The following is a 23,646-nucleotide window of genomic DNA, read 5'->3' on the forward strand; positions in this document are numbered from 1 at the left end:
TTTACTGCATTAAACGCCTCGTCTCCCCGTGTGTCCGGACACTCCCGGTCATTTGGCGACAGGCGCTGCTCAGGACACCCCGGCCCCTGATAGGAGAACACCCGGCGGCGGCCCGCGGCCTGTCAGTGTCACCCAGGACAACATGGCGGCTGTGAGGAGCATCGGAGCGCTGGCCGGGCTGGGCGGGAAGACAGGTACCGGGGAGAGGAGCGTGCTGAGGGGAGCCCGCCGTCGTGGTGTCCCTCACACAGGGGCTGCCCGGGCACCGGCTCATGGCTGTTCTGTGTGGTTTTATCACTTTGCGAAAGTATTAGCACCCGTGTATGTATGCACCTGCGTGTCACGTGGCCCCTAGGACTATGGCTGGCCCTGTGGGGCCCCTCTGTGACCTCTCCTGCGCAGGGGGGCTGTGCCCCATGTATAGGCCCTTTGTTCGGACCCTGACATTGTAAACGTGGACCCCCTGTCTGTTACCAAAGCTGCAGTTCCCTATGACAACTCTGCCTGTCCGGCCTTGGGTGCAGCCCCATGGGGGGAGGTGACGGGGGATGATATCGGGGGGCACAGGCTGGAATGATGGGGCTTCAGCCACTGTCACCTTATTACATTTCGCGGTCTAAATCCTCCAAAACTACAACTCCCAGCATGCCCCGACAACCTGCTTGACAATTTCATCAATGCTGGTCTGTGGTGGGGGAGGGGTAGCCGGACACTTGTCTGAACCCCCCCTGTGACCTTGGGTGAGCAGTGAGGGGCGGCGCTGCCCCCTGCAGGCGGTGAGTGTGTGCTGTGTCCTCAGATGACCCTGATGCCGCCCCCCAGGGCTCATGTTTGGGGCTCCTTCTACCCTGCCCCATGACTCCCCACATCTTCTGCGTTTCTCCTCTGTGAATTAGGACGTTTTTTTTTTTTTGTTTGTTTTTTATTCTTCCTGCAGATCCGAGGCGAGGAGTCACAGAACGTGCATTGTATTCATGTAACTCTGCTCTTTCTGGGCCACAACTGAGATCAGGAAGAGCAGAGATGTCAACTGTTCATTATACGGGATCTTCTTCCATAGAACTAGAGATCGCTCAGCTGCCCGCAGAGTGCACTGCACTAGACTGAAGCCAGCATCCCCCCCCCCCTCACTGTACTGCCCCCCAGCGTTATCGGCCCCCCTGCACTGCCCCCCAGCGTTATCGGCCCCCCTGCACTGCCCCCCAGCGTTATCGGCCCCCCTGCACTGCCCCCCAGCGTTATCGGCCCCGCTGCACTGCCCCCCAGCGTTATCGGCCCCGCTGCCCTGCCCCCCAGCGTTATCGGCCCCGCTGCCCTGCCCCCCAGCGTTATCGGCCCCGCTGCCCTGCCCCCCAGCGTTATCGGCCCCGCTGCCCTGCCCCCCAGCGTTATCGGCCCCGCTGCCCTGCCCCCCAGCGTTATCGGCCCCGCTGCCCTGCCCCCCAGCGTTATCGGCCCCGCTGCCCTGCCCCCCAGCGTTATCGGCCCCGCTGCCCTGCCCCCCAGCGTTATCGGCCCCGCTGCCCTGCCCCCCAGCGTTATCGGCCCCGCTGCCCTGCCCCCCAGCGTTATCGGCCCCGCTGCCCTGCCCCCCAGCGTTATCGGCCCCGCTGCCCTGCCCCCCAGCGTTATCGGCCCCGCTGCCCTGCCCCCCAGCGTTATCGGCCCCGCTGCCCTGCCCCCCAGCGTTATCGGCCCCGCTGCCCTGCCCCCCAGCGTTATCGGCCCCGCTGCCCTGCCCCCCAGCGTTATCGGCCCCGCTGCCCTGCCCCCCAGCGTTATCGGCCCCGCTGCCCTGCCCCCCAGCGTTATCGGCCCCGCTGCCCTGCCCCCCAGCGTTATCGGCCCCGCTGCCCTGCCCCCCAGCGTTATCGGCCCCGCTGCCCTGCCCCCCAGCGTTATCGGCCCCGCTGCCCTGCCCCCCAGCGTTATCGGCCCCGCTGCCCTGCCCCCCAGCGTTATCGGCCCCGCTGCCCTGCCCCCCAGCGTTATCGGCCCCGCTGCCCTGCCCCCCAGCGTTATCGGCCCCGCTGCCCTGCCCCCCAGCGTTATCGGCCCCGCTGCCCTGCCCCCCAGCGTTATCGGCCCCGCTGCCCTGCCCCCCAGCGTTATCGGCCCCGCTGCCCTGCCCCCCAGCGTTATCGGCCCCGCTGCCCTGCCCCCCAGCGTTATCGGCCCCGCTGCCCTGCCCCCCAGCGTTATCGGCCCCGCTGCCCTGCCCCCCAGCGTTATCGGCCCCGCTGCCCTGCCCCCCAGCGTTATCGGCCCCGCTGCCCTGCCCCCCAGCGTTATCGGCCCCGCTGCCCTGCCCCCCAGCGTTATCGGCCCCGCTGCCCTGCCCCCCAGCGTTATCGGCCCCGCTGCCCTGCCCCCCAGCGTTATCGGCCCCGCTGCCCTGCCCCCCAGCGTTATCGGCCCCGCTGCCCTGCCCCCCAGCGTTATCGGCCCCGCTGCCCTGCCCCCCAGCGTTATCGGCCCCGCTGCCCTGCCCCCCAGCGTTATCGGCCCCGCTGCCCTGCCCCCCAGCGTTATCGGCCCCGCTGCCCTGCCCCCCAGCGTTATCGGCCCCGCTGCCCTGCCCCCCAGCGTTATCGGCCCCGCTGCCCTGCCCCCCAGCGTTATCGGCCCCGCTGCCCTGCCCCCCAGCGTTATCGGCCCCGCTGCCCTGCCCCCCAGCGTTATCGGCCCCGCTGCCCTGCCCCCCAGCGTTATCGGCCCCGCTGCCCTGCCCCCCAGCGTTATCGGCCCCGCTGCCCTGCCCCCCAGCGTTATCGGCCCCGCTGCCCTGCCCCCCAGCGTTATCGGCCCCGCTGCCCTGCCCCCCAGCGTTATCGGCCCCGCTGCCCTGCCCCCCAGCGTTATCGGCCCCGCTGCCCTGCCCCCCAGCGTTATCGGCCCCGCTGCCCTGCCCCCCAGCGTTATCGGCCCCGCTGCCCTGCCCCCCAGCGTTATCGGCCCCGCTGCCCTGCCCCCCAGCGTTATCGGCCCCGCTGCCCTGCCCCCCAGCGTTATCGGCCCCGCTGCCCTGCCCCCCAGCGTTATCGGCCCCGCTGCCCTGCCCCCCAGCGTTATCGGCCCCGCTGCCCTGCCCCCCAGCGTTATCGGCCCCGCTGCCCTGCCCCCCAGCGTTATCGGCCCCGCTGCCCTGCCCCCCAGCGTTATCGGCCCCGCTGCCCTGCCCCCCAGCGTTATCGGCCCCGCTGCCCTGCCCCCCAGCGTTATCGGCCCCGCTGCCCTGCCCCCCAGCGTTATCGGCCCCGCTGCCCTGCCCCCCAGCGTTATCGGCCCCGCTGCCCTGCCCCCCAGCGTTATCGGCCCCGCTGCCCTGCCCCCCAGCGTTATCGGCCCCGCTGCCCTGCCCCCCAGCGTTATCGGCCCCGCTGCCCTGCCCCCCAGCGTTATCGGCCCCGCTGCCCTGCCCCCCAGCGTTATCGGCCCCGCTGCCCTGCCCCCCAGCGTTATCGGCCCCGCTGCCCTGCCCCCCAGCGTTATCGGCCCCGCTGCCCTGCCCCCCAGCGTTATCGGCCCCGCTGCCCTGCCCCCCAGCGTTATCGGCCCCGCTGCCCTGCCCCCCAGCGTTATCGGCCCCGCTGCCCTGCCCCCCAGCGTTATCGGCCCCGCTGCCCTGCCCCCCAGCGTTATCGGCCCCGCTGCCCTGCCCCCCAGCGTTATCGGCCCCGCTGCCCTGCCCCCCAGCGTTATCGGCCCCGCTGCCCTGCCCCCCAGCGTTATCGGCCCCGCTGCCCTGCCCCCCAGCGTTATCGGCCCCGCTGCCCTGCCCCCCAGCGTTATCGGCCCCGCTGCCCTGCCCCCCAGCGTTATCGGCCCCGCTGCCCTGCCCCCCAGCGTTATCGGCCCCGCTGCCCTGCCCCCCAGCGTTATCGGCCCCGCTGCCCTGCCCCCCAGCGTTATCGGCCCCGCTGCCCTGCCCCCCAGCGTTATCGGCCCCGCTGCCCTGCCCCCCAGCGTTATCGGCCCCGCTGCCCTGCCCCCCAGCGTTATCGGCCCCGCTGCCCTGCCCCCCAGCGTTATCGGCCCCGCTGCCCTGCCCCCCAGCGTTATCGGCCCCGCTGCCCTGCCCCCCAGCGTTATCGGCCCCGCTGCCCTGCCCCCCAGCGTTATCGGCCCCGCTGCCCTGCCCCCCAGCGTTATCGGCCCCGCTGCCCTGCCCCCCAGCGTTATCGGCCCCGCTGCCCTGCCCCCCAGCGTTATCGGCCCCGCTGCCCTGCCCCCCAGCGTTATCGGCCCCGCTGCCCTGCCCCCCAGCGTTATCGGCCCCGCTGCCCTGCCCCCCAGCGTTATCGGCCCCGCTGCCCTGCCCCCCAGCGTTATCGGCCCCGCTGCCCTGCCCCCCCAGCGTTATCGGCCCCGCTGCCCTGCCCCCCCAGCGTTATCGGCCCCGCTGCCCTGCCCCCCAGCGTTATCGGCCCCGCTGCCCTGCCCCCCAGCGTTATCGGGCCCGCGGCCCTGCCCCCCAGCGTTATCGGGCCCGCGGCCCTGCCCCCCAGCGTTATCGGGCCCGCGGCCCTGCCCCCCAGCGCCTCACTGGCTCCTGGGCTGTATGGAGACACTGACCTCTGGATATTGTGTGATATTAATGTCCTGTATCTGCTGTGGCGATGTAGCAGTGTGGAGCACGTGCTGGTGTTACCCAGCGTGCCCGGCGTCTCCTGTATATAGGGGAAAGGTCCCTGCCGCTGTCACCTGTTTACATTCCAGTATGTGTGACTACTGTACATGCGCTCGTGGGAGTGTCACTGTCCTGCGCTCCTGACATGCGACGTGTAACCCAGACACCAGCCCTGGCTCACTTCGTCAGTAGGAACGCCCTTTACGTACGATCGCCGCCATGTGTGCCCCACTTGTGTAGACTAATGACCATGGGTGGAGCTGCAGGGCTATAGTCGTAGCACAGATGGGTCCATAGAAGACCTACTAACTACCTCCAGCCCCACACGTGTCCCCCCGTAACTGTAGGGTGTGGAATTACTATTTATGCCCTTTCCCTAATGCATTCTGCACAGTGGCCACTAGATGGTGCTGCCATGTGCCCGGCTCTGCTGCAGGGCAAAGTGCAGGTGTGTGCGTTGTGTCACAGGGGGCAGAGTACAGCAGGGAAGGGTGCACTCATCTGCACAGCTGGAGGATCATGGGAAATGAGGATCAGCCCTTCTGTTGGGGGCAGAGACCCCTGAGTTCTCCTGAAGGAGCTTCTCCCTAATCATCAGGTTTCTCTGTTTTGCAGGTTTCACTGTCAGATCTTTGTCCATGTCTTCCGCCCTGCTGTGTAAGTATCGTCCCGTTCCCTTCTTAAAGGGGTTTTGTAGAAGGCAGAGAAGACATTAAAGGGGTTGTCCCAACCCGGGGGGAGGGGCACCAGTCTTAATATGAGCCGGTCCAAACCTCCTATCCGTATACCATAAATATCGAGATGGGAAGACCCCTTTAAACCTCCGACCCTCCCGCCGAGCTTTGAGACTGCTGCGGTGACGTGCCTGTGTTTCAGGACCAGGAAGCAGCAGAGGGGGTGTGGTTTTATATATCATTTTTAGGGGCAGGGAAAATCCCTTTAAAGTCCTGGAGGACCCCTTTAAGCTGTTCTTGGATTCACTATTTCTGTATTTTTTTTTTATCCCCGCAGCACGGACGCACGTAAACTACGAAGTCAAAAAAGATGTCGCCGTTGTCCGCTTCAACACCCCAAATTCCAAGGTGGGTTCCTCTCAAGAGTTGGGGGGGGGGGGGGGGGTGTTAGAAGAAGCACGTCTGCCAGCCTTGTGGGGGTCCAGCAGTCACTTAGACCCCGCCCCCTCCCGTTTTCTTTACCGCAGGTGAACACGTTGTCCCGGCAGCTCCAGAGCGAGTTTAGCGACGTGATGAACGAGATCTGGGCCAACGATGCCGTGAGAAGCGCCGTCCTCATCTCCGCCAAACCCGGCACCTTCATTGCCGGGGCCGACATCAAGTGAGTGGTCGTGATCCGGGTAGGGTGGGGTTAACCCCTTCCTGCGCCGGCGTGTCCTCCTGACGTGTCGTCTGTCGTTTCCAGCATGATCGAGTCGTGTAAGACGTCGCAGGAAGTCTCTCAGCTGTCTCAGGCCGGGCAGAAGATGTTCGAGAAGCTTGAAAAGTCCCCAAAACCCATTGTGGCGGCCATCAATGGCTCCTGCCTGGGAGGAGGGCTGGAGGTAGGTGCACTAACTGCCCACCGGGGGGCGCTGCGCTTCTCGCCGTTTCCTCTTGTACGCAACAGGGTCCTTTCCATGCCGAGCTGCTTTTTATAGTGGCTCCTGCTCTGGCTGATAAAAGGGCCCCACCTCTTTTACCAGCAGTTTTAGGGGGGCCCAGCTGGGGTGCCAAAGCGGGGAGCGAGCGCTCTGACCCAAGTCACGCGTCCTCGTTTCATCAAAGTTTTGGTCCGTGTTATTTTTCTCACCGTTTTTAATCTCTCTGCTTGCTGTCGGTGAACGGAAAAAATAAATCTGGTTTTATATCTAAGGGCTAAATCCCACACAGACCTAAACGCTTCTCACAACTGAGGGTTCGTTACAACGGTATCCAGTCAGTCCTGATAGTTTGTTACAGTGTATCGGTGCAGATGGCACGTATCATTCTGGAGTCCACTGAGGACCGTCAGGACTAGATACAACTGTAACAAACCTTCAGCTGTGAGAAGTATAAAGTTCTGAATGGAAGTCGGAATGTTTTCTCTGACAGCAAGCAGAGGTTTTGACAGGTATAAGGAGACGGCCGGATTACATGTGAGGTCTCTGCTCGTCCCTTCCAGGTGGCCATCGCCTGCCAGTATCGTGTGGCTACAAAAGACAAGAAGACGGTCCTGGGGACCCCTGAGGTTCTGCTGGGCCTGCTGCCCGGGGCCGGGGGCACTCAGAGGCTCCCTAAGATGGTGAGTGTCGGCTGGTGAGACCCCCCCCAGTTCACAGCTCTGGTTCTGATCGCCTCCTTCCTCCTCCAGCTGGGGCTTCCCACTTCCTTCGACATGATGCTGACCGGCAGGAACATTCGTGCCGACAAAGCTAAGAAGATGGGGCTAGTGGACCAGCTCGTCGACCCCCTGGGTATGTGGCCTCTCCACTGGTGATGACGCGGTCCACAGAGGAACAGAAGACCCTAATGTTATTGTGTATGTGACAGGACCCGGCCTGAAGAGTCCCGAGGAGCGCACCATGGAGTACCTGGAGGAGGTGGCCGTGGACTACGCCAGAGGGATCGCCGACAAGAAAATCTCCCTGAAGAAGCAAAAGGGGCTGATGGCAAGTGAGTACCGCAGGGCCTGTGTGCTGCCCTCTAGTGGCCGCTCAATAGGGTAAGAAGTAAAGTACCCAGATCCACTAGTGGCCTGTACAAGAACTGCAGTGTCAATAGGTTATAGGGGCTAGATGTGTCTGATCGGCACGGGTCCAACTGCTGGGGCCCCTGCCAATCATGAGAGCAGGGTCCGGTGTTCCCCCATTCAGAGGGAGTGGCGGTCACTCGTGCACACTGTGACTAAGGGGCTGCGTGAGATAGCGGAGCACTCGCACATAGCCATCTCCGGCAATCCCATCAGTGTTTGCCGCTCCATTCAAACAGGATGCTGGACCACTGTGATCACTTATCCCCTATCCTGTCGTTAAAGGGTTAACTCCTTTTAAAGGGTGAAAATGGGAAAAACTTCCCAGCAGGAGCTGATGGCAAGTGAGTCCTGCAGATACTGACCTCTAGTGGCCAGGGTGAGAACTGCGGCTTCACTAAGGTTAAGGGTTAAACTCTGAAACTATTGGCATGTCATTAAAGGGGTATTCTAGGCAAATGTGGCACTGCCGATAGGTTATTGTTGAAGGTCTGGTCATTGAAATGATGGGAGTTGCAGTAACCCCTTGGATTGTTCCTCTTTTCCCTCGTTTGCAGAGGTCACAGACTACGTCATGTCCGTCCCATTCGTCAGGCAGCAAATCTACAATATGGTAGAGAAGAAAGTGAGGAAACAGACAAAGGGCTTGTATCCGGCCCCCCTGAAAATCATCGAGGTACGAGGCGGCAGGAGGCGGTCACGCCAGGGACGGAAAGGGTATTGCTTCCAATGAATGACGTGTTAATGTCTCATGACAGGTGGTGAAGACCGGGGTGGAGCAGGGCTCAGAGGCCGGGTACCTGGCAGAGTCTCAGGTATGGCAGTGATACCATGGCGCCACCTAGTGGTGCTTTATTTATAGCATTGGGGGCACAAATAAGGTAGGTAGATTAGGCATGACTCGTATCGCCTCGTAGATGGTGTACATGAAAAACCCTGCGCATTTCCAATAGGCTTTCAGTTCACTGGTTTCAAGACCTCTGCTTGCTGTTAGTGAATTGGAACAGTATTATTTGCAGCCTGATGATGAGGGTTTGTTACCGTGTAAAGTGTACGTACATCCATAACACAAATCTCCTGGGCGGTCAGGAGGTCTGTAAGCTTCTGCATGGAAATCGGAGTGTTTCCAGTCACTGACAGGAAGCAGACCTAAGTAGGGCTGCACCGGGTATCGAAGTCTCAATACTCTTTCGATACTTTGGTACCCGGCTTGATTACGATACCGAGATTGGAGTTTTTCCGATACTAAGCTGCGCTATTGCACCGCTTAGTATCAGAGAAGATGGCGCATGCACATCGCTGCGCACGCTGCGTTCTTATCAGCAGCCGCACAGTGGAGGAGGAGGGCGAGCGTCTCTCACTGCGACACGGCCGGCTACTGCCACCAGTAAAAAAGCCAAAGGGGGGGAGAGAAACCCGCCACGGCCTTGCGGTGCTGGAAGCTGATATGTCATCCCCATGTGACCAATCACATCCAATTGTTACTTATCACATGGCGATGACATCATCACAGGTCCTGTAACGTTTCAGCGTCCAGGAAGTTCCTGCTGCAGGTGGTTTGTGCCTCATGCTGTGTGCATGTATGAATGTGAGGTACTAAAGTAATACTAATAGCAAGTAACCCCATCATGTCCTCATATAATGGGTAACATGGGGTTAATGATGGTGTCACTTACTATTAATATCAGGCACATGGAGGTTTAAAACGAATAACGCCATGTGCCTCCCATTAAAGGTGGTGTCCGGTGGACAACCCCTTTTAATATGTGGGTATTATTCTTTTATTTTTTCTTGGTATCAAAACCGAATCAAAATGTTGGCATCGTGACCCCACTAGAGCCAAGTGTAGGGTGAGGAGCCATAACCCAGGGATTCTAATGCTGTGTGATAAACGGTCACTGTCGCTTCTAATAACGCCATTTGCTCCTCTCTTCTTCCTCCTGGCAGCGGTTTGGTGACCTGGCCATGACCAGCGAGTCCAGAGCGCTCATCGGCCTCTACCACGGCCAGGTCCAGTGCAAGAAGAACAAGTTTGGGACTCCGCAGAAAGAAGTCAAGTGAGTGGGCACCAAGTCTCCTAAATCCCCGGAGCTCAGCCACGTCCTCCTCCTCCTCACTGTCCTGGGTCAGGCTGCAGCAGGATCCCCCCCCCCCCCCCCCTCACTGTCCTGTGTCAGGCTGCAGCAGGATCCCCCCCCCCTCCTCCTCACTGTCCTGTGTCAGGCTGCAGCAGGATCCCCCCCCCCCTCACTGTCCTGTGTCAGGCTGCAGCAGGATCCCCCCCCCCCCCCCCCTCACTGTCCTGTGTCAGGCTGCAGCAGGATTCCCCCCCCCCCCCCCTCCTCACTGTCCTGTGTCAGGCTGCAGCAGGATCCCCCCCCCTCCTCCTCACTGTCCTGTGTCAGGCTGCAGCAGGATCCCCCCCCCTCCTCACTGTCCTGTGTCAGGCTGCAGCAGGATCCCCCCCCCCCCTCCTCACTGTCCTGTGTCAGGCTGCAGCAGGATCCCTCCCCCCTCCTCACTGTCCTGTGTCAGGCTGCAGCAGGATCCCCCCCCCCCCCCCCTCCTCACTGTCCTGTGTCAGGCTGCAGCAGGATCCCCCCCCCCCCCCCCCCCTCCTCACTGTCCTGTGTCAGGCTGCAGCAGGATCCCCCCCCCCCCCCCCCTTCCCTGTGTACGGTCTGTCCTAGCCTCCATGTTCTCTGTTTGCAGGACCCTGGCTATCCTCGGCGCGGGCCTGATGGGGGCCGGTATCGCACAGGTCTCCGTGGATAAAGTGAAGACTATTTTGAAGGACACGACGGTGGAAGGTCTGGGCCGGGGGCAGCAGCAGGTGTTCAAAGGGTGAGGACAGGAGCCCGACCTGCAAAATGTGACCCATCTGTAAAGCCAAAAAAGCTTCAGGGATTTTGGGTTCTGTCCCCGTCTGGATAGTAAGAGCCCCCATTATCCCGCAGCGCGAATAAGAACTCTGCTGCTTTCTAATATCCCACTGCATGCAATGGTAACAAAGCCTCAGCTGTGAGAAGCAGTAGATCTGTAATGTTTATTCTCCTTCCTCCCGCAGCCTCAATGACAAGGTGAAGAAGAGGAGCGTCACCTCGTTTGAGCGGGACAGCATCATGAGTAACCTGACGGGGCAGCTGGATTACCGGGGGTTTGAGAGCGCGGACATGGTGATAGAGGCCGTGTTCGAGGACATCAAGATCAAACACAAAGTCCTACAGGAGGTGGAAGCTGTGAGTGTCTCCGCCAGTACACTGCACCAAAAAGACAGCTCTGCTCCCGCACTGCGCCGGCTCTTTACACTAACTCGGCTCTGCTTTTCCAGGTCACGTCCCCGCACTGTATATTCGCCAGTAACACGTCTGCCCTCCCGATCTCTCAGATTGCTGCTGTCAGTAAGAGACCAGACAAGGTAAGTGCTGTGTACCGCGTCCCCCGGATGTAAGATCAGCAGCGCCCCCTGTGTTTGTACATGTGCACATAGTGGGACGGTGGTACTCCGGTCCTGGGGGGCTCTCCTGCTTGTCTCCTTGTATCAGGTAGAGCAGTGTGTGGTCAGACTCTACAGCAGAGCTACAACTCCCAGCATCACCTGAAGGATGGCGCAAAGGTGTCCATAGACTTTGTGTCTGATCCATGATGCTCTGCTGCAGGGTCTCACATGGGCGGGCGATTAATCCAAGTTAGGAGGGCGACATTCCTAATTCTATCTTCTCCTGCCCGCGTCAGGAATGCACTACTTCTCTCCTGTAAGATGTATAACACCTATCATCTCCTGCCCAGGTCATAGGAATGCACTACTTCTCTCCTGTGGATAAGATGCAGCTGTTGGAAATCATCACCACGGATAAGACGTCTCCGGACACGGCCGCCTCAGCAGTAGCTGTGGGGCTCAAGCAGGGAAAGGTCATCATTGTGGTCAAAGTAAGTAAGAAGCCCATCACTGCCACCTAGTGACCATTTCCAGGTACATGCACAGAGGCGCCTTTTGAGTCAGTGGTCCATTAACCCTTTTCAGGATCAGTACAGGATATGTAATGTATGTACAGTGACTGCACCAGCAGAATAGTGAGTGCAGCTCTGGAGTATAATACAGGATGTAACTCAGGATCAGTACAGGATAAGTAATGTATGTATGTACACAGTGACTGCACCAGCAGAATAGTGAGTGCAGCTCTGTAGTATAATACAGGATGTGACTCAGGATCAGTACAGGATAAGTAATGTAATGTATGTACACAGTGACTGCTCCAGCAGAATAGGGAGTGCAGCTCTGGAGTATAATGCAGGATGTAACTCAGGATCAGTACAGGATATGTAATGTATGTACACAGTGACTACACCAGCAGAATAGTGAGTGCAGCTCTGGAGTATAATACAGGATGTAACTCGGGATCAGTACAGGATAAGTAATGTATGTACACAGTGACTGCACCAGCAGAAACGTGAGTGCAGCTCTGGAGTATAATACAGGATGTAACTCAGGATCAGTACAGGATAAGTAATGTAATGTATGTACACAGTGACTGCACCAGCAGAATAGTGAGTGCAGCTCTGGAGCATAATACAGGATGTAACTCAGGATCAGTACAGGATATGTAATGTATGTACACAGTGACTGCACCAGCAGAATAGTGAGTGCAGCTCTGGAGTATAATACAGGATGTGACTCAGGATCAGTACAGGATAAGTAATGTAATGTATGTACACAGTGACTGCACCAGCGGAATAGTGAGTGCAGCTCTGGAGTATAAGTGAATGTATGTGTAATCCAGTCCTTCATTTTATACGCACCTTCGTATGGTCTCGTATGAATTGGAAATGAGGTTTTCTTCCTCTGCCCACCATTTTTACTGACTACATCCGCTTTTTCTTACAGGATGGGCCAGGATTTTACACCACCAGGTGCTTGGCTCCTATGATGGCAGAGGTTATGCGTGTCCTGCAGGTAAGTGACCTCACTTCACCGTCTAGAACGTGACATTATATTAGCGACGTATCAGTGGGGTCTCTCCTCTGTCTCCTAGGAAGGCGTAACCCCCAAGAAGCTGGATGCCCTCACCACTGGCTTTGGTTTCCCAGTGGGCGCCTCCACTCTGGCTGATGAGGTGGGCATTGATGTGGCTGCCCATGTGGCAGAAGACCTGGGCAAGGCTTTCGGAGAGAGGTTTGGAGGAGGCAACGTTGAGCTTCTGAAAGCCATGGTGCAGAAGGGGTTCCTGGGTAAGTGACTGGTCATGACGTATACCAGGTGCCCCTATGGGATGGCACATGGGCTGTGATGTGCCCTTCCAACCAGCGCGTTTATTTTTCACCTTTCAGGACGCAAATCTGGTAAAGGCTTCTACGTGTACCAGCAGGGGATGAAGGAAAGATCCGTGAACTCTGCAGCAGAGGAGATCCTGGAGAAATTCAGGCTGCAGGCCAGACCCGACGTGTAAGCGACTTCCATGTCTGACCTCGGTGCAGTGCCATCACCTGCGCTGATACATTGTAACAAACTGTAGGGACAGGAGAGAGTTCTACTTCTGATTTATAGTTATAACAAACCCTCAGCTAGGAGCCTCCGATTAGAAGCATGTTTGTTCCCATTTACTGATGGCAAGCAGAGATGCTAAAAAGGATAAAGCCTATTAGGTAGCCGTAGGATTTGGTTTATGTGCATAAATCTGGTTTGAAGGGACCTTCTATTATAAGCTACAAGGGATGATATAAAGGCTTCTGATTGGGTGAGATGTGTCATGTGGTTGTAGCCAGGAGTCGCCGGCACACATGCAATACTGCTCTCTGAAGTGACGCCCCCAAGTGGAAGATGAGGGCAGCGAGAACTGGAGCGTATAAAGGTGCCCAAAGTCTAATCCAGGCGGTTGGTGTCTGTGATGGATAAAATAGCCAAAATCCATCTGTAACCAAGCCCCCAAACCCCCCCCCCCAATATGATGCTATCATGTGACTTTATTTTTCCGTTCTCGCAGCTCCTCTGACGAGGACGTCCAGATGCGTCTGATCACGCGCTTTGTGAATGAAGCCGTCCTATGTCTGCAGGAAGGTATCCTCAGTAATCCGGTAGAGGGAGATATCGGGGCCGTCTTTGGACTTGGATTCCCGCCATGCCTTGGAGGTGAGTGGAACGTCGCTGGCGGCTCAGGACACAATGGAGAACGTAGATCTGGCCATAACAGAAGTAGCTGCAGATCGCGCCTGCGTTGTCCTTGGCTGAATGGAGGGTGGCCCCGCTTGTGAGAGGCCCCATTCTAGAGATAGGTAAAGGTCTCAGCTCTGGGACCTGCACCTATCGGATATTGATGACATATCCTAGCGAGATGGGCACACCCTGTTAAGTTTAGCGCATGATGTGTCCATTTCTGTTTGTAGTAGACTTCTACTAGGGGTGGGCGATATGGCCTAAAATCTATATTGCGATAAAATTTAAAGCATGTGCGATATATATTGCGATATATTGTTTTCTATATTTGGGGGGGCGTGTTTAAACTTTTTTTTACTTTCTTATTTAATAACTATTAGTCTCCTTAAGGGCTAGAACCCTTGTCATATTCACCCTAATAGATCTCTATTAGGGTGAATAGGACTTTACACTCTCCCTGCTGCCCTGTGCTTTGTGCACACAACAGCAGGGAGCTGCCCCCCCCCCCCCCCCCTCACCTAAACGGTGCCATCCCCAGATCCCCCCCCCCCTCCCCTAAACGGTGCCATCCCCAGATCCCCCCCCCCCTCCCCTAAACGGTGCCATCCCCAGATCCCCCCCCCCCCCCTTCCCCTAAACGGTGCCATCCACAGATCACCCCCCCCCCCCTTCCCCTAAACGGTGCCATCCACAGATCTCCCGCCGCCCCCCCCCCCGACGCTCACAGGAATACATTTAAAAACTAATCAGTAACTTTAACTTTATTAATTGGTGATCTCTTTACTGTATACCTTACTAGGTCTTAGCTCCGATAACAGCAGGCAGTGCGGGGGGCGGCGCTCATTCACTGACGTCACGCGCATGCGCCGCTAGTGGGAGGAGCAGGCGTGTGACGTCAGTGAGTGAGCGCCGCCCGCACTTCCTGCTATTACCGGAGCTATGACCTAGTAAGGTATACAGTAAAGAGATCACCAATGAATAAAGTTAAAGTTACTGATTAGTTTTTAAATGTTCTACTGTCAGCGGCGTGGCCCTGTATGTTCTAACCCCCAGGCAAGCGTCCCTGTCACCATGGGAACGCCTGGGGGTTAGAATATACCATCGGATTTGAGTTTTCACGCGCTCACTGAGATCGTGAAAACTCAATGATTTACGGTCAGTCCCTCCCCTCGTCCTCTTTTGTCATTGGTGGTCAGCGGCAGCCGCGCACAGTGGGGAGGGAGGGACTCTCTCCTTCTCCACTGTGCCCAGTGTGCCGGCTCAGGATCATATCGCGGTCCGGCGATATGCTCAAAATCCATATCGTGGCACAAATTTATATAGTCTATATCGCCCACCCCTAACTTCTACCATGGATATCCCCCCTCCCCTTTAGCTTTTTTTTAGAAGGATCAGCATTTCTAACGTGCTCCCCTTGTCCCCCATAGGTCCTTTCAGATACACAGACGCTTTTGGGGCAAATCGCATCGTGGAGAAGATGAGGAAGTACGAGAACGTGTACGGGAGCCACTTCACCCCCTGCCAGCTGCTGCTCGACCACGCCAAGGACCCCAGCAAGAAGTTCCACCACTGAACCTAGCCGCCCTTGCAGTGGCCCCAGCGTCTGAGCGCCTGGGAGACCGGTGAATGTATGGAGGATGCAGCGGAGGATTGTACCGTCTCATGCGCCATACGTGCCTTAGATCCAAGTTGTCCCTCGGGCACCGCGTTCCTGCCATGTCGACGCTTTTCTGATGAAAGTAATTGTTTTGCACTTAACGCTGAGAGACTTTCTAACTCTTAATGTCCCCTGAGGAGACGGCGCCGCAGCAGCGCGTTCATTCCATGTCACGTGGATGTCGTCAATAAACCGTTTTCAGAGATGGTGTGACTTGTGTGGTCCATATCAGTCCTCTATGGTTATATGGCTTTGTATGGGATGCGATTTTGTCGCTTTGCCTGTTTTGGGGATCATATTATCTTTACCACTTGTTAATGAGGACAGAGATCACTGCAGCCTCTGCAATTTCTGTTCTTCCTCCAAGGAGACCTCTTATATCCCTTATTGAAAAAGTTACCAACTTTCTAGCTGTCCATAGACTCTGAGGGTCATCTTGTTTGCATTTGGGCCGATGTGTTATTTCACCATGACGGTCGGATTCAGTTACTGGTATTTAGCGTTCCATAAAAGGGCGACCTTGCTGTATTGTACCCTCATAGCAATAACAAGTGACCTTGCAGGACGTCACACTGTCATCAGTTATTCCATTACTGCCACCTGTAGACTTAGCGTACGGAAGCTGCACATCTCCCACATCAAGTGAGGCCGTGCAGAGTACACACCAGGTTCATTTACTTATAAGGAAGTTTCCCATGTAACGTGGTCTATATGGCTGAAGAAAGCCTCTGACCTCTGTAGGGGCAGGAACAGAGGAGAGGTTAAATAGCCCCCTCCCACCACCATTCTCCAGTGTTTCCTGTCCCTGCTGGCTCCTCCTCTCCCCCTGTGGGATGAGCTGGTAGCGCGGCTGGCGTGCAGGCACGCTGAAGACGCATGACGTCACTTCCGGGGAGCGGTGGTCATGTGGTACGACCCCCAAGTTCACAGGAGCGGGATAAAAGAACAGCGGGGAGCCACGAACAAACGCTGGTCTGAGTGGGTAGAGTGATGCTTCCACTGTCTCAATATGTTGGGCCCTGAACTGCAAAGTCCTAGGGAGCTTGGTGCCCCAGCGCTGCCTCCTGTAAGTTCCCATTGTGGGATATCCGTTTTTATGTATCTATATCTGTGCTTTTTATGCACATAGAAATATGGGAGCACTTGGTCTTAGCGTTTCTTCCACCATACTCTATGTAAAATTCCTCCTGACCGGGTTGTTTTTTCATATCCTCAGGCAAAGGTGGCGCAGAAGAAAGCTAAAAAAGCCTCTAAAATGTATCTCTTGCTTCAAGATATTATCTGAGTCATATGTAAAAAAAAAAAAAAAACTCTGCAAGGACTGCATATCTAATGTTATTCGTGAGGAGCAACCATCACTTATGGACGGTATCAGAACCATGATTCAGGAAGAAATACGGTCCTCTATGTCGACTATGACAGAGAAGACCAGGAACCTCAACCCCCTAAGGACCAAAAATGAGGGTAGTGTCCTCCTCGGATTCTGGATGCATGGGAGATGACGCGTCTTCTTCCAAGCAATGGGCTGATGACGAACCCCTATCTGAGGGAGAGGTGTCAGAGGGGAAATAGGAAGTTCTACTTTTCATCTGATGAAATGAATGACCTCTTAAAGGCAGTTTGTGCTACCATGGGGGTTCAGGAAGTCCAGAAAGCACATTCCATACAGGAAGAAATGTTTGGTGGACATAGATTTAAACGTGCCAGAGTGTTCCCAATAAACGAGAACATTAAGGAAATGATTATGGAAGAGTGGTCTGATCCTGAGAAAAGGCTAGGCATCGATCCTTCTGAATCCAGATTATTTGACGATGTTCCGAAAATTGATGTTCAAGTGGCTAAAGTAAGCAAAAAGACCTCTTTGCCATTTGAAGATGCGTCTCAACTCAGAGACCCGATGGAACGAAAAGCAGATAGCCTTTTGCGGAAATCATGGGAGGCATCTATGTTCAGTCTTAAAGCAAATATGGCTGCCACGTCAGTAGCTAGATCTATGTATCTGTGGTTAAACAAGCTAGAAAATCACATTAGAAATAAAACTCCACGGGAGGAAATACTAGTTTCCCTTACGTCCTACCAGCAGCACAGATGGGGTTAACTGCCCCTGTGGACTGGTAGGACCGGCGGAATTTTAATGAGCCCAAGAACCAATAAACGATCTTCAGCTCCCTGAAAGGGAGGAGATCACCCCCCAGCCCACCGTGTTTTTTTCTGTCCTCTGGACAGGTGGACTGGCGTGTCGCTCCCCCTCAGGGAGCTGAAGAGTGCTGAGGGGCTCTTTTTTTCCTTAAGCTAAAGCATCGCCTTTTCTTGGTCCCAGTGCCTTTATTTTAGGCCTTATCGCGGCGATTTTTGTCTCCGGGGTACCGTCGGGGAGGGGGGTGTCCCCTCCCCTCTTCTTTCATCTCAGTATGCGGTGTCCGTCTCTCCACTACCGCATGGGCGCCGCCATCTTCCGGAAGTGACGCGCACTAGGTGCGCTACGTCACTTCCGGTTTTCCGGAGCGATGCGGTGAGGTTTAAAAACTCACCATTTCTATTAAACTGTCTCCCTATAAGGACATCCTGGGATCCAGGATTAATCTGGGGAGACATTTAGGACAAGCTGAGCCAGTATAGGCTCTGTTATCTCTCTGGGCTAATTACGATCAAGGACCCGCCCAGGGGGCGGGGCTTCTTCCTTTTAAGCGCCCAGAGCCAATCAGTTAGTGCTCTGGTTGCGTCGCTTTCACAAGTTAGCTCCAGAGTTCCCTGTGCCTTGAGATATTCTTGTAGTATTGCTTGGCTTGGGTTTTGTTGTTCCTCTTTTCACAGCTCTAATTTCTTCTAGTGCTGGTGGGCCCCCTTAAGGTCTTGTTTCTCCACCTCCAGGTATTGTAGGTGTTATGACCTGTTTTTTTCTTTCCAATTACAGACTATGGCTTCCCCTAAGGTTCCGGAAGGCTGGGGCCAAGAGGAAGCATTTGGCGTGTTACGAATGTAACACACCCTTAGACGACAGCTGTCCGTACTCTAGATGTGAGAGTTATCGCACGGCATCCACGGAACCCACGATGCAGGAAATGTTCCAGTGGACAAAGACATACGTGGATGATTCCATTAAGGGAGTGGTACGGCTGCTTAATGAGAGGCTACCAGGTCCCTCTCAGACTCCCATGGAGGTGGTCGCACCGGTCGAAAGACCTACCCCCTGTTCTGTGGGGTCTTCTTCTGAGGAAGAAGAATTTACTTCTTGCTTTTTCCCTCCAGAAAAGACGCAGAAGTTACTCAAGTCCATCAGGTCGGGGGACCAGGATGTTGACATGGGGGAGTCTTCCGATCCCGCCGGACGGACACAGCGTGTCTTTAGAGCGGATGAGACCCTCCTCTCTGTGATGCGCACAGAGTGGAGAAAGCCTGAGAAAGGTCCAGTGCTCACCAGAAAATTCAAACTGATGTACCCGATGGCTAAACCCTTGGTGGAATCGTGGGGTTCCGTTCCCAAGGTGGACATGGCTATAGCCAAGTTGTCCCGGCACACTCTAGTCCCTGCAGACGATGGGTCTAGTCTGCAGGACCCTCTAGACCGGAGGGCAGAGTGCATCCTTAGAAGGAGTTACGCGGCGGCTGCTGCCTCCGCATCAACTTCAATTGCGGCCACGGAGGTAGCCGCCTATTTACGCTCCAAGCTCAACCAAATCCAGACGGACGTGGATCAGAGCGTATCAACAGATGACATCCTGGCAGCCTTCAAGTCAGCTAATCTGGCTATGGACTTTCTGGTCGATTCCACCCAGATGCAGCTGAAGCTGGCAGCCAAAACTATGGCCCTAGTTTCAGCTGCCCGCAGACCACTTTGGCTGAAACCGTGGATCGCGGACAACGCGTCCAAGTTCAACCTTTGTGGGCTCCCCTTCGAACCTGATAGGCTATTCGGGTCCGAATTGGACAAGATAATGGAGGGGCTCTCCGATAAAAAGGGGAAGAGCCTCCCCCAGCAGCCCTTTCGGGGACGCCCCAGACAGGAGAAGAAAGGCGGAGGTCGTCCAGGGCAGCAGTCTAGGGGCAGAGATTGGGGGGGGGGCCGTCTCGTAAATATTCGAGACGCTCCCGCAAACCCACCAGGGAGGCAAAACCCTCCTGACTATGGGCCTCCTCGAGGCTCTTGGATAAGCCCTGCTGCCCCTGCAGTGTCTCCTCTAGATTTTCCCGTACCCCTCCCCCAGATTCCCGTGGGGGGCCGTCTTACCCATTTCAAAGACTCTTGGAGCCGGTTGATTGCAGACCCCTGGGTCCAGGACATAGTTTCCGTCGGGTACCGGGTAGATCTTATCTCTCTCCCCCCAGAGAGATTCATCGCCACACGAAACTTCGGGTCTGCCAAACAAGTGGTCCTAGAATGTTACATTAAGGACTATATCTCCAAGGGAGCCCTAGAGGAGGTGTCGGCAGGGGAGAGGGGCCTAGGGATTTATTCACCAGTGTTCCTGGTTCCCAAAAAGACGGGAGATCTCCGGATGATCATCGACTTGAGATTTCTCAATCGATTTATAAGAAAAACAAGGTTTCGCATGGAAACCATAAGGTCAGTCAGCCATATCCTCAACCTCGGGGATGTCATGGCTACTCTGGACCTCAAGGATGCGTATCTTCACATTCCGATCCATTCCGCGTCCCGGAAACTCCTCAGGATCGCGGTCCAGATTTCAGGGGTTCGCAGGCACTTTCAGTTCGCCGCGCTTCCCTTCGGAATCTCTTCTGCCCCCCTTATCTTCACCAAGGTGGTGGTGTCGGTGGTGGCAGCTTTGAGACTTCAAGGACTGACTATTATTCCTTATCTGGACGATTGGCTTTTCATAGCCTCTTCAGTTCCGATCCTTACCCACCATCTTCAGATCGCAATTTCCTTTCTCCTCCGCCTGGGCTGGATTATCAACTGGCAGAAGTCGAATGTGAGCCCATCGACTTCAATCCATTATTTAGGATTCGTGGTCGACTCTGTGGAGATGTCCCTCCGGTTGACTCTAGAAAGGAAAGCGCGGATTCAGGACCTGGCAAAGGTCCTTTATGTCCCTCGTCGAGTCTCTATCCGGACTCTCATGAAGATGCTGGGGCTCATGTCAGCGGCTGCGGACGCAGTCCCTTGGGCACTATGGCACCTCCGTCCTCTTCAGTCGGAGGTCTTACACTTATGGAACGGCAGCCCTGCGGGGCTAGATTCCCTATGCTCCCTGTCCGGTCAAACCCGGAATTCCCTCAGATGGTGGTTTCAGCTACCAGCAGGGAAGTCTATGACCCAACCAGCTTGGGTCATATTGACTACAGACGCGTCCCTTGTAGGCTGGGGCGCTCACCTGGACGGATCCCCAGTACAGGGATCTTGGTCTCCTCTGGAGCGGCGTCTTTCTTCCAATCTTCGCGAGATGCGAGCTATCCGACTAGCCCTCCTTCACTTCGCCCCTCAGATTCGGGGCAAAGCAGTGAAAGTCCAGTCAGACAATATGACTGCGGTTCTCTATATAAACAAGCAGGGAGGCACAAGATCATTGCCCCTTCTGTCAGAGATCGGGGTGATTCTTTGGTGGGCAGAGACTAACCTTTCCCATCTATCTGCCGTTCATATTCGAGGCTCCCTCAATATGATAGCGGACCGCTTAAGTCGAGGATTACCGACCATGGAGTGGTCTCTGCATCCGGAGATCTTCAGGCAGCTAGTTCACAGATGGGGTATGTCAGAGGTGGATCTCATGGCGACCAGGTTCAACGCCAAGGTGCTGAGGTTCTGTTCCCTGTACAGGGAAGACAACCCCCTGGCGATAGATGCTCTGTCGATACCGTGGAGGTTCAGGCTGGCTTACATCTTCCCTCCATTTTCCATGATAGCGAGGGTATTGATGAAAATCCGTCAGGATCAGGCCTCGGTAATAGCCATCATACCGTTTTGGCCCAGAAGATCCTGGTTTACCCAGCTCATTCAGATGAGTCGGGGACAATACTGGAGACTCCCCCCGGAGCAGACCCTGGTGTCGTGGGACACTCACCTCTGCCCAGATATGCACAGGTTCAACCTGACAGCCTGGAGGTTGATCAGTCCCTTCCCAACATAGAAGGGCTTTCCGAGTCGGTCCTGAGAACTTTGTCGAATTCCCGAGCAGAGTCTACAAAAAAGGCCTACTCCAGGATCATGAGAATCTTCGTGGCATGGTGTGATTCCATACAGGTGGCGTCCGCAGATCCGCCCCTTCCTGCGATACTTCAATTTCTTCAAGATGGATTAGATAGAGGCCTATCTCCAGCTACCTTGAAGGTACAGGTTTGTGCCATCTCGGCCTGTCTCAACAGACCACATTCTCGGGACCCACTCATTAAACGCTTCCTGAAGGGAGCTGAAAGACTAAAGCCTACTATACTGAAACCTATCCCCCAGTGGGATCTTTCAGTAGTGCTCAGGGGGCTAGCATCTCCCCGATTCGAGCCCTTGGAGGAGGTAAATTTCAAATTTTTGACTTTAAAGATGGTCTTTCTTCTGGCTATAGCTTCAGCCAAAAGAATTTCCGAATTGCAGACTTTCTCTGCAGTTCACCCGTACATTATTTTCTTACAGGATAGAGTACTCCTGAAGTTCTTACCATACTTCAGGCCTAAGGTGCCTACTTTCCAGAATATCAATCAGGTAATCTCTTTACCAGTTTTGTTTACAGCCTCCTCCTCTGATACTCCAGCTAGAGACCCACTGGATATTTCAAGATGCCTCCAGATCTATGTGGATAGATCTAGAGAGTTCAGGATAGATGAGAATCTCCTTATCCTGTTTGCCGGTAAGTCTAAAGGCCGTAAAGCGTCTAAAGCTACCATTAGTCGCTGGATCAAGGAGGCCATTAAGGAAGCTTTCGTCTCCCAATCCTTAGACCCTCCCGAGTTTGTGAGAGCCCATTTTACAAGGGCGGTCTCCACCTCTGTTGCGGAGAGAAGACTTCTCCCCTTAGAGTTGATCTGTAAGGCGGCCTCCTGGAGCTCTGAGTCAACCTTCATCTCCCATTATAGGATAGATGCTAGGATGGCAGAGTTTTCGGCCTTTGGGCAGACTGTTCTTAGTTCTGCCAGGCATGAGGACCCTCCCTAGGGGATTCTTCTTGCTATCTCCCCATCTGTGCTGCTGGTAGGACGTAAGGGAATCGTTAATTTCTAACGATAATTTGTTTTCCCTTAGTCCTAACAGCAGCACACAAATATCCCACCCTAGATACATTATGCTTGTTAAAAACACGGTGGGCTGGGGGGTGATCTCCTCCCTTTCAGGGAGCTGAAGATCGTTTATTGGTTCTTGGGCTCATTAAAATTCCGCCGGTCCTACCAGTCCACAGGGGCAGTTAACCCCATCTGTGCTGCTGTTAGGACTAAGGGAAAACTAATTATCGTTAGAAATTAACGATTCTATTCCTCTATAAAATCCGCAACAGCTTTTTTGGCAGACGCATCCGCAGAATCTGTTAGATTTTCTGCCAAAGATGCGATCTTATCAAATGCAGCCCGCAGAGCTCTTTGGATGAAATCCTGGTTGCGGGATAAGACTTCTAAAATGAAGCTTTGCTCTATCCCCTTCTTAGAATACGTTTACGGGCCAGTTCTTGATAAGATTCTGGAGAAAGTGACTGATTAAAAAAAAAAAAAATGTGTTTCCTGAAGATAGGCCATACTAAAGGAAATTTCCTTTTCGCCCCTATTTTAGGCAGGACAAGTCCTACAGGTCAAGGGAAAATTGGGCCGTAGAGGAAGGGGTTTCCTCCTTAATCCCTTCTACTCAACATTATTCCTAGTGAGGAAAAAATAGGGCTCCTTTCGTACTATAATAAATTTAAAAAGTCTAAACCGATTTATCGTATACAGAAAGTTCAGGATGGAATCTCTGAAATCCATCATTCCACTAATAAAGTTAGTCGATCTTAAAGACTCATATTACCATGTTCCTATTCATCACAGTTGCCAGAAGTTCCTAAGGTTTGCGATCAGGGATACAAAGGGTCAGATTCTTTATTACCAATTCACAGCACTGCCTTTTGGGATTTCCTCGACCCCAAGAGTATTCACCAAATTAGTGGTGGTTGCTCATCTGAGGCAGAAGGGCCTGATTCTAGTACCATACCTAGACTACTTTCTGGTCATCGGCGAATCAATGGACCATTTAACTACCGATTGAAAAATATTTTTATCCCGTCTGACAGACTTGGGTGATGAACCCAGGAAAATCCTGTCTACAAGCGTAAAATTTCTGGGAGTGGTCTTGGACAGACAACCTACCTTCCCCAGGACAAAATCTATGCCCTCAGACAGAAGATCAATCTGTTCCAAAAGAGAAGGAGTTGCTCTATAAGAGAAGCAATGAGCATATTGGGTTTTCTAACCTCCTGTATTCCTTTGGTAGCATGGTGTCAATCCCATTATTGCACCATGCAGGTCTGGATCTTACAACAATGGGACAAACCGCTAAGATCGCTAGACCGGAAG

At 55.1% G+C, this 23,646-nt stretch overlaps 1 protein-coding gene across 1 annotated transcript; it reads left to right on the plus strand.

The window, feature by feature from the left end:
• Positions 1-80: 80 nt before the first annotated feature.
• On the plus strand, positions 81-15,372 carry HADHA (hydroxyacyl-CoA dehydrogenase trifunctional multienzyme complex subunit alpha). Its single transcript, XM_040427068.1, has 20 exons — positions 81-194; positions 5,246-5,287; positions 5,642-5,712; positions 5,832-5,965; positions 6,050-6,188; positions 6,788-6,907; positions 6,977-7,079; positions 7,156-7,278; positions 7,912-8,030; positions 8,113-8,169; positions 9,302-9,411; positions 10,067-10,198; positions 10,422-10,593; positions 10,686-10,772; positions 11,144-11,284; positions 12,240-12,308; positions 12,388-12,583; positions 12,683-12,797; positions 13,336-13,481; positions 14,933-15,372. Exons 1-20 carry the CDS (start codon positions 143-145, stop codon positions 15,076-15,078), a joined length of 2,274 nt encoding a protein of 757 aa, XP_040283002.1. The 5' UTR covers positions 81-142; the 3' UTR covers positions 15,079-15,372.
• The last annotated feature ends 8,274 nt before the right edge of the window (positions 15,373-23,646 follow it).

This window comes from Bufo bufo, chromosome 4, assembly GCF_905171765.1.
Source record: "Bufo bufo chromosome 4, aBufBuf1.1, whole genome shotgun sequence".
Lineage (NCBI taxonomy): Eukaryota > Metazoa > Chordata > Amphibia > Anura > Bufonidae > Bufo > Bufo bufo.

Bases quoted from the DNA above. Each gene is read 5' to 3' on its own strand.
- HADHA (XM_040427068.1), top strand. From the start codon at position 143: ATGGCGGCTGTGAGGAGCATCGGAGCGCTGGCCGGGCTGGGCGGGAAG. The intron at 9,412-10,066 runs GTGAGTGGGCAC...CTCTGTTTGCAG, and splicing joins ACTCCGCAGAAAGAAGTCAA to GACCCTGGCTATCCTCGGCG. The intron at 10,594-10,685 runs GTGAGTGTCTCC...CTGCTTTTCCAG, and splicing joins TCCTACAGGAGGTGGAAGCT to GTCACGTCCCCGCACTGTAT.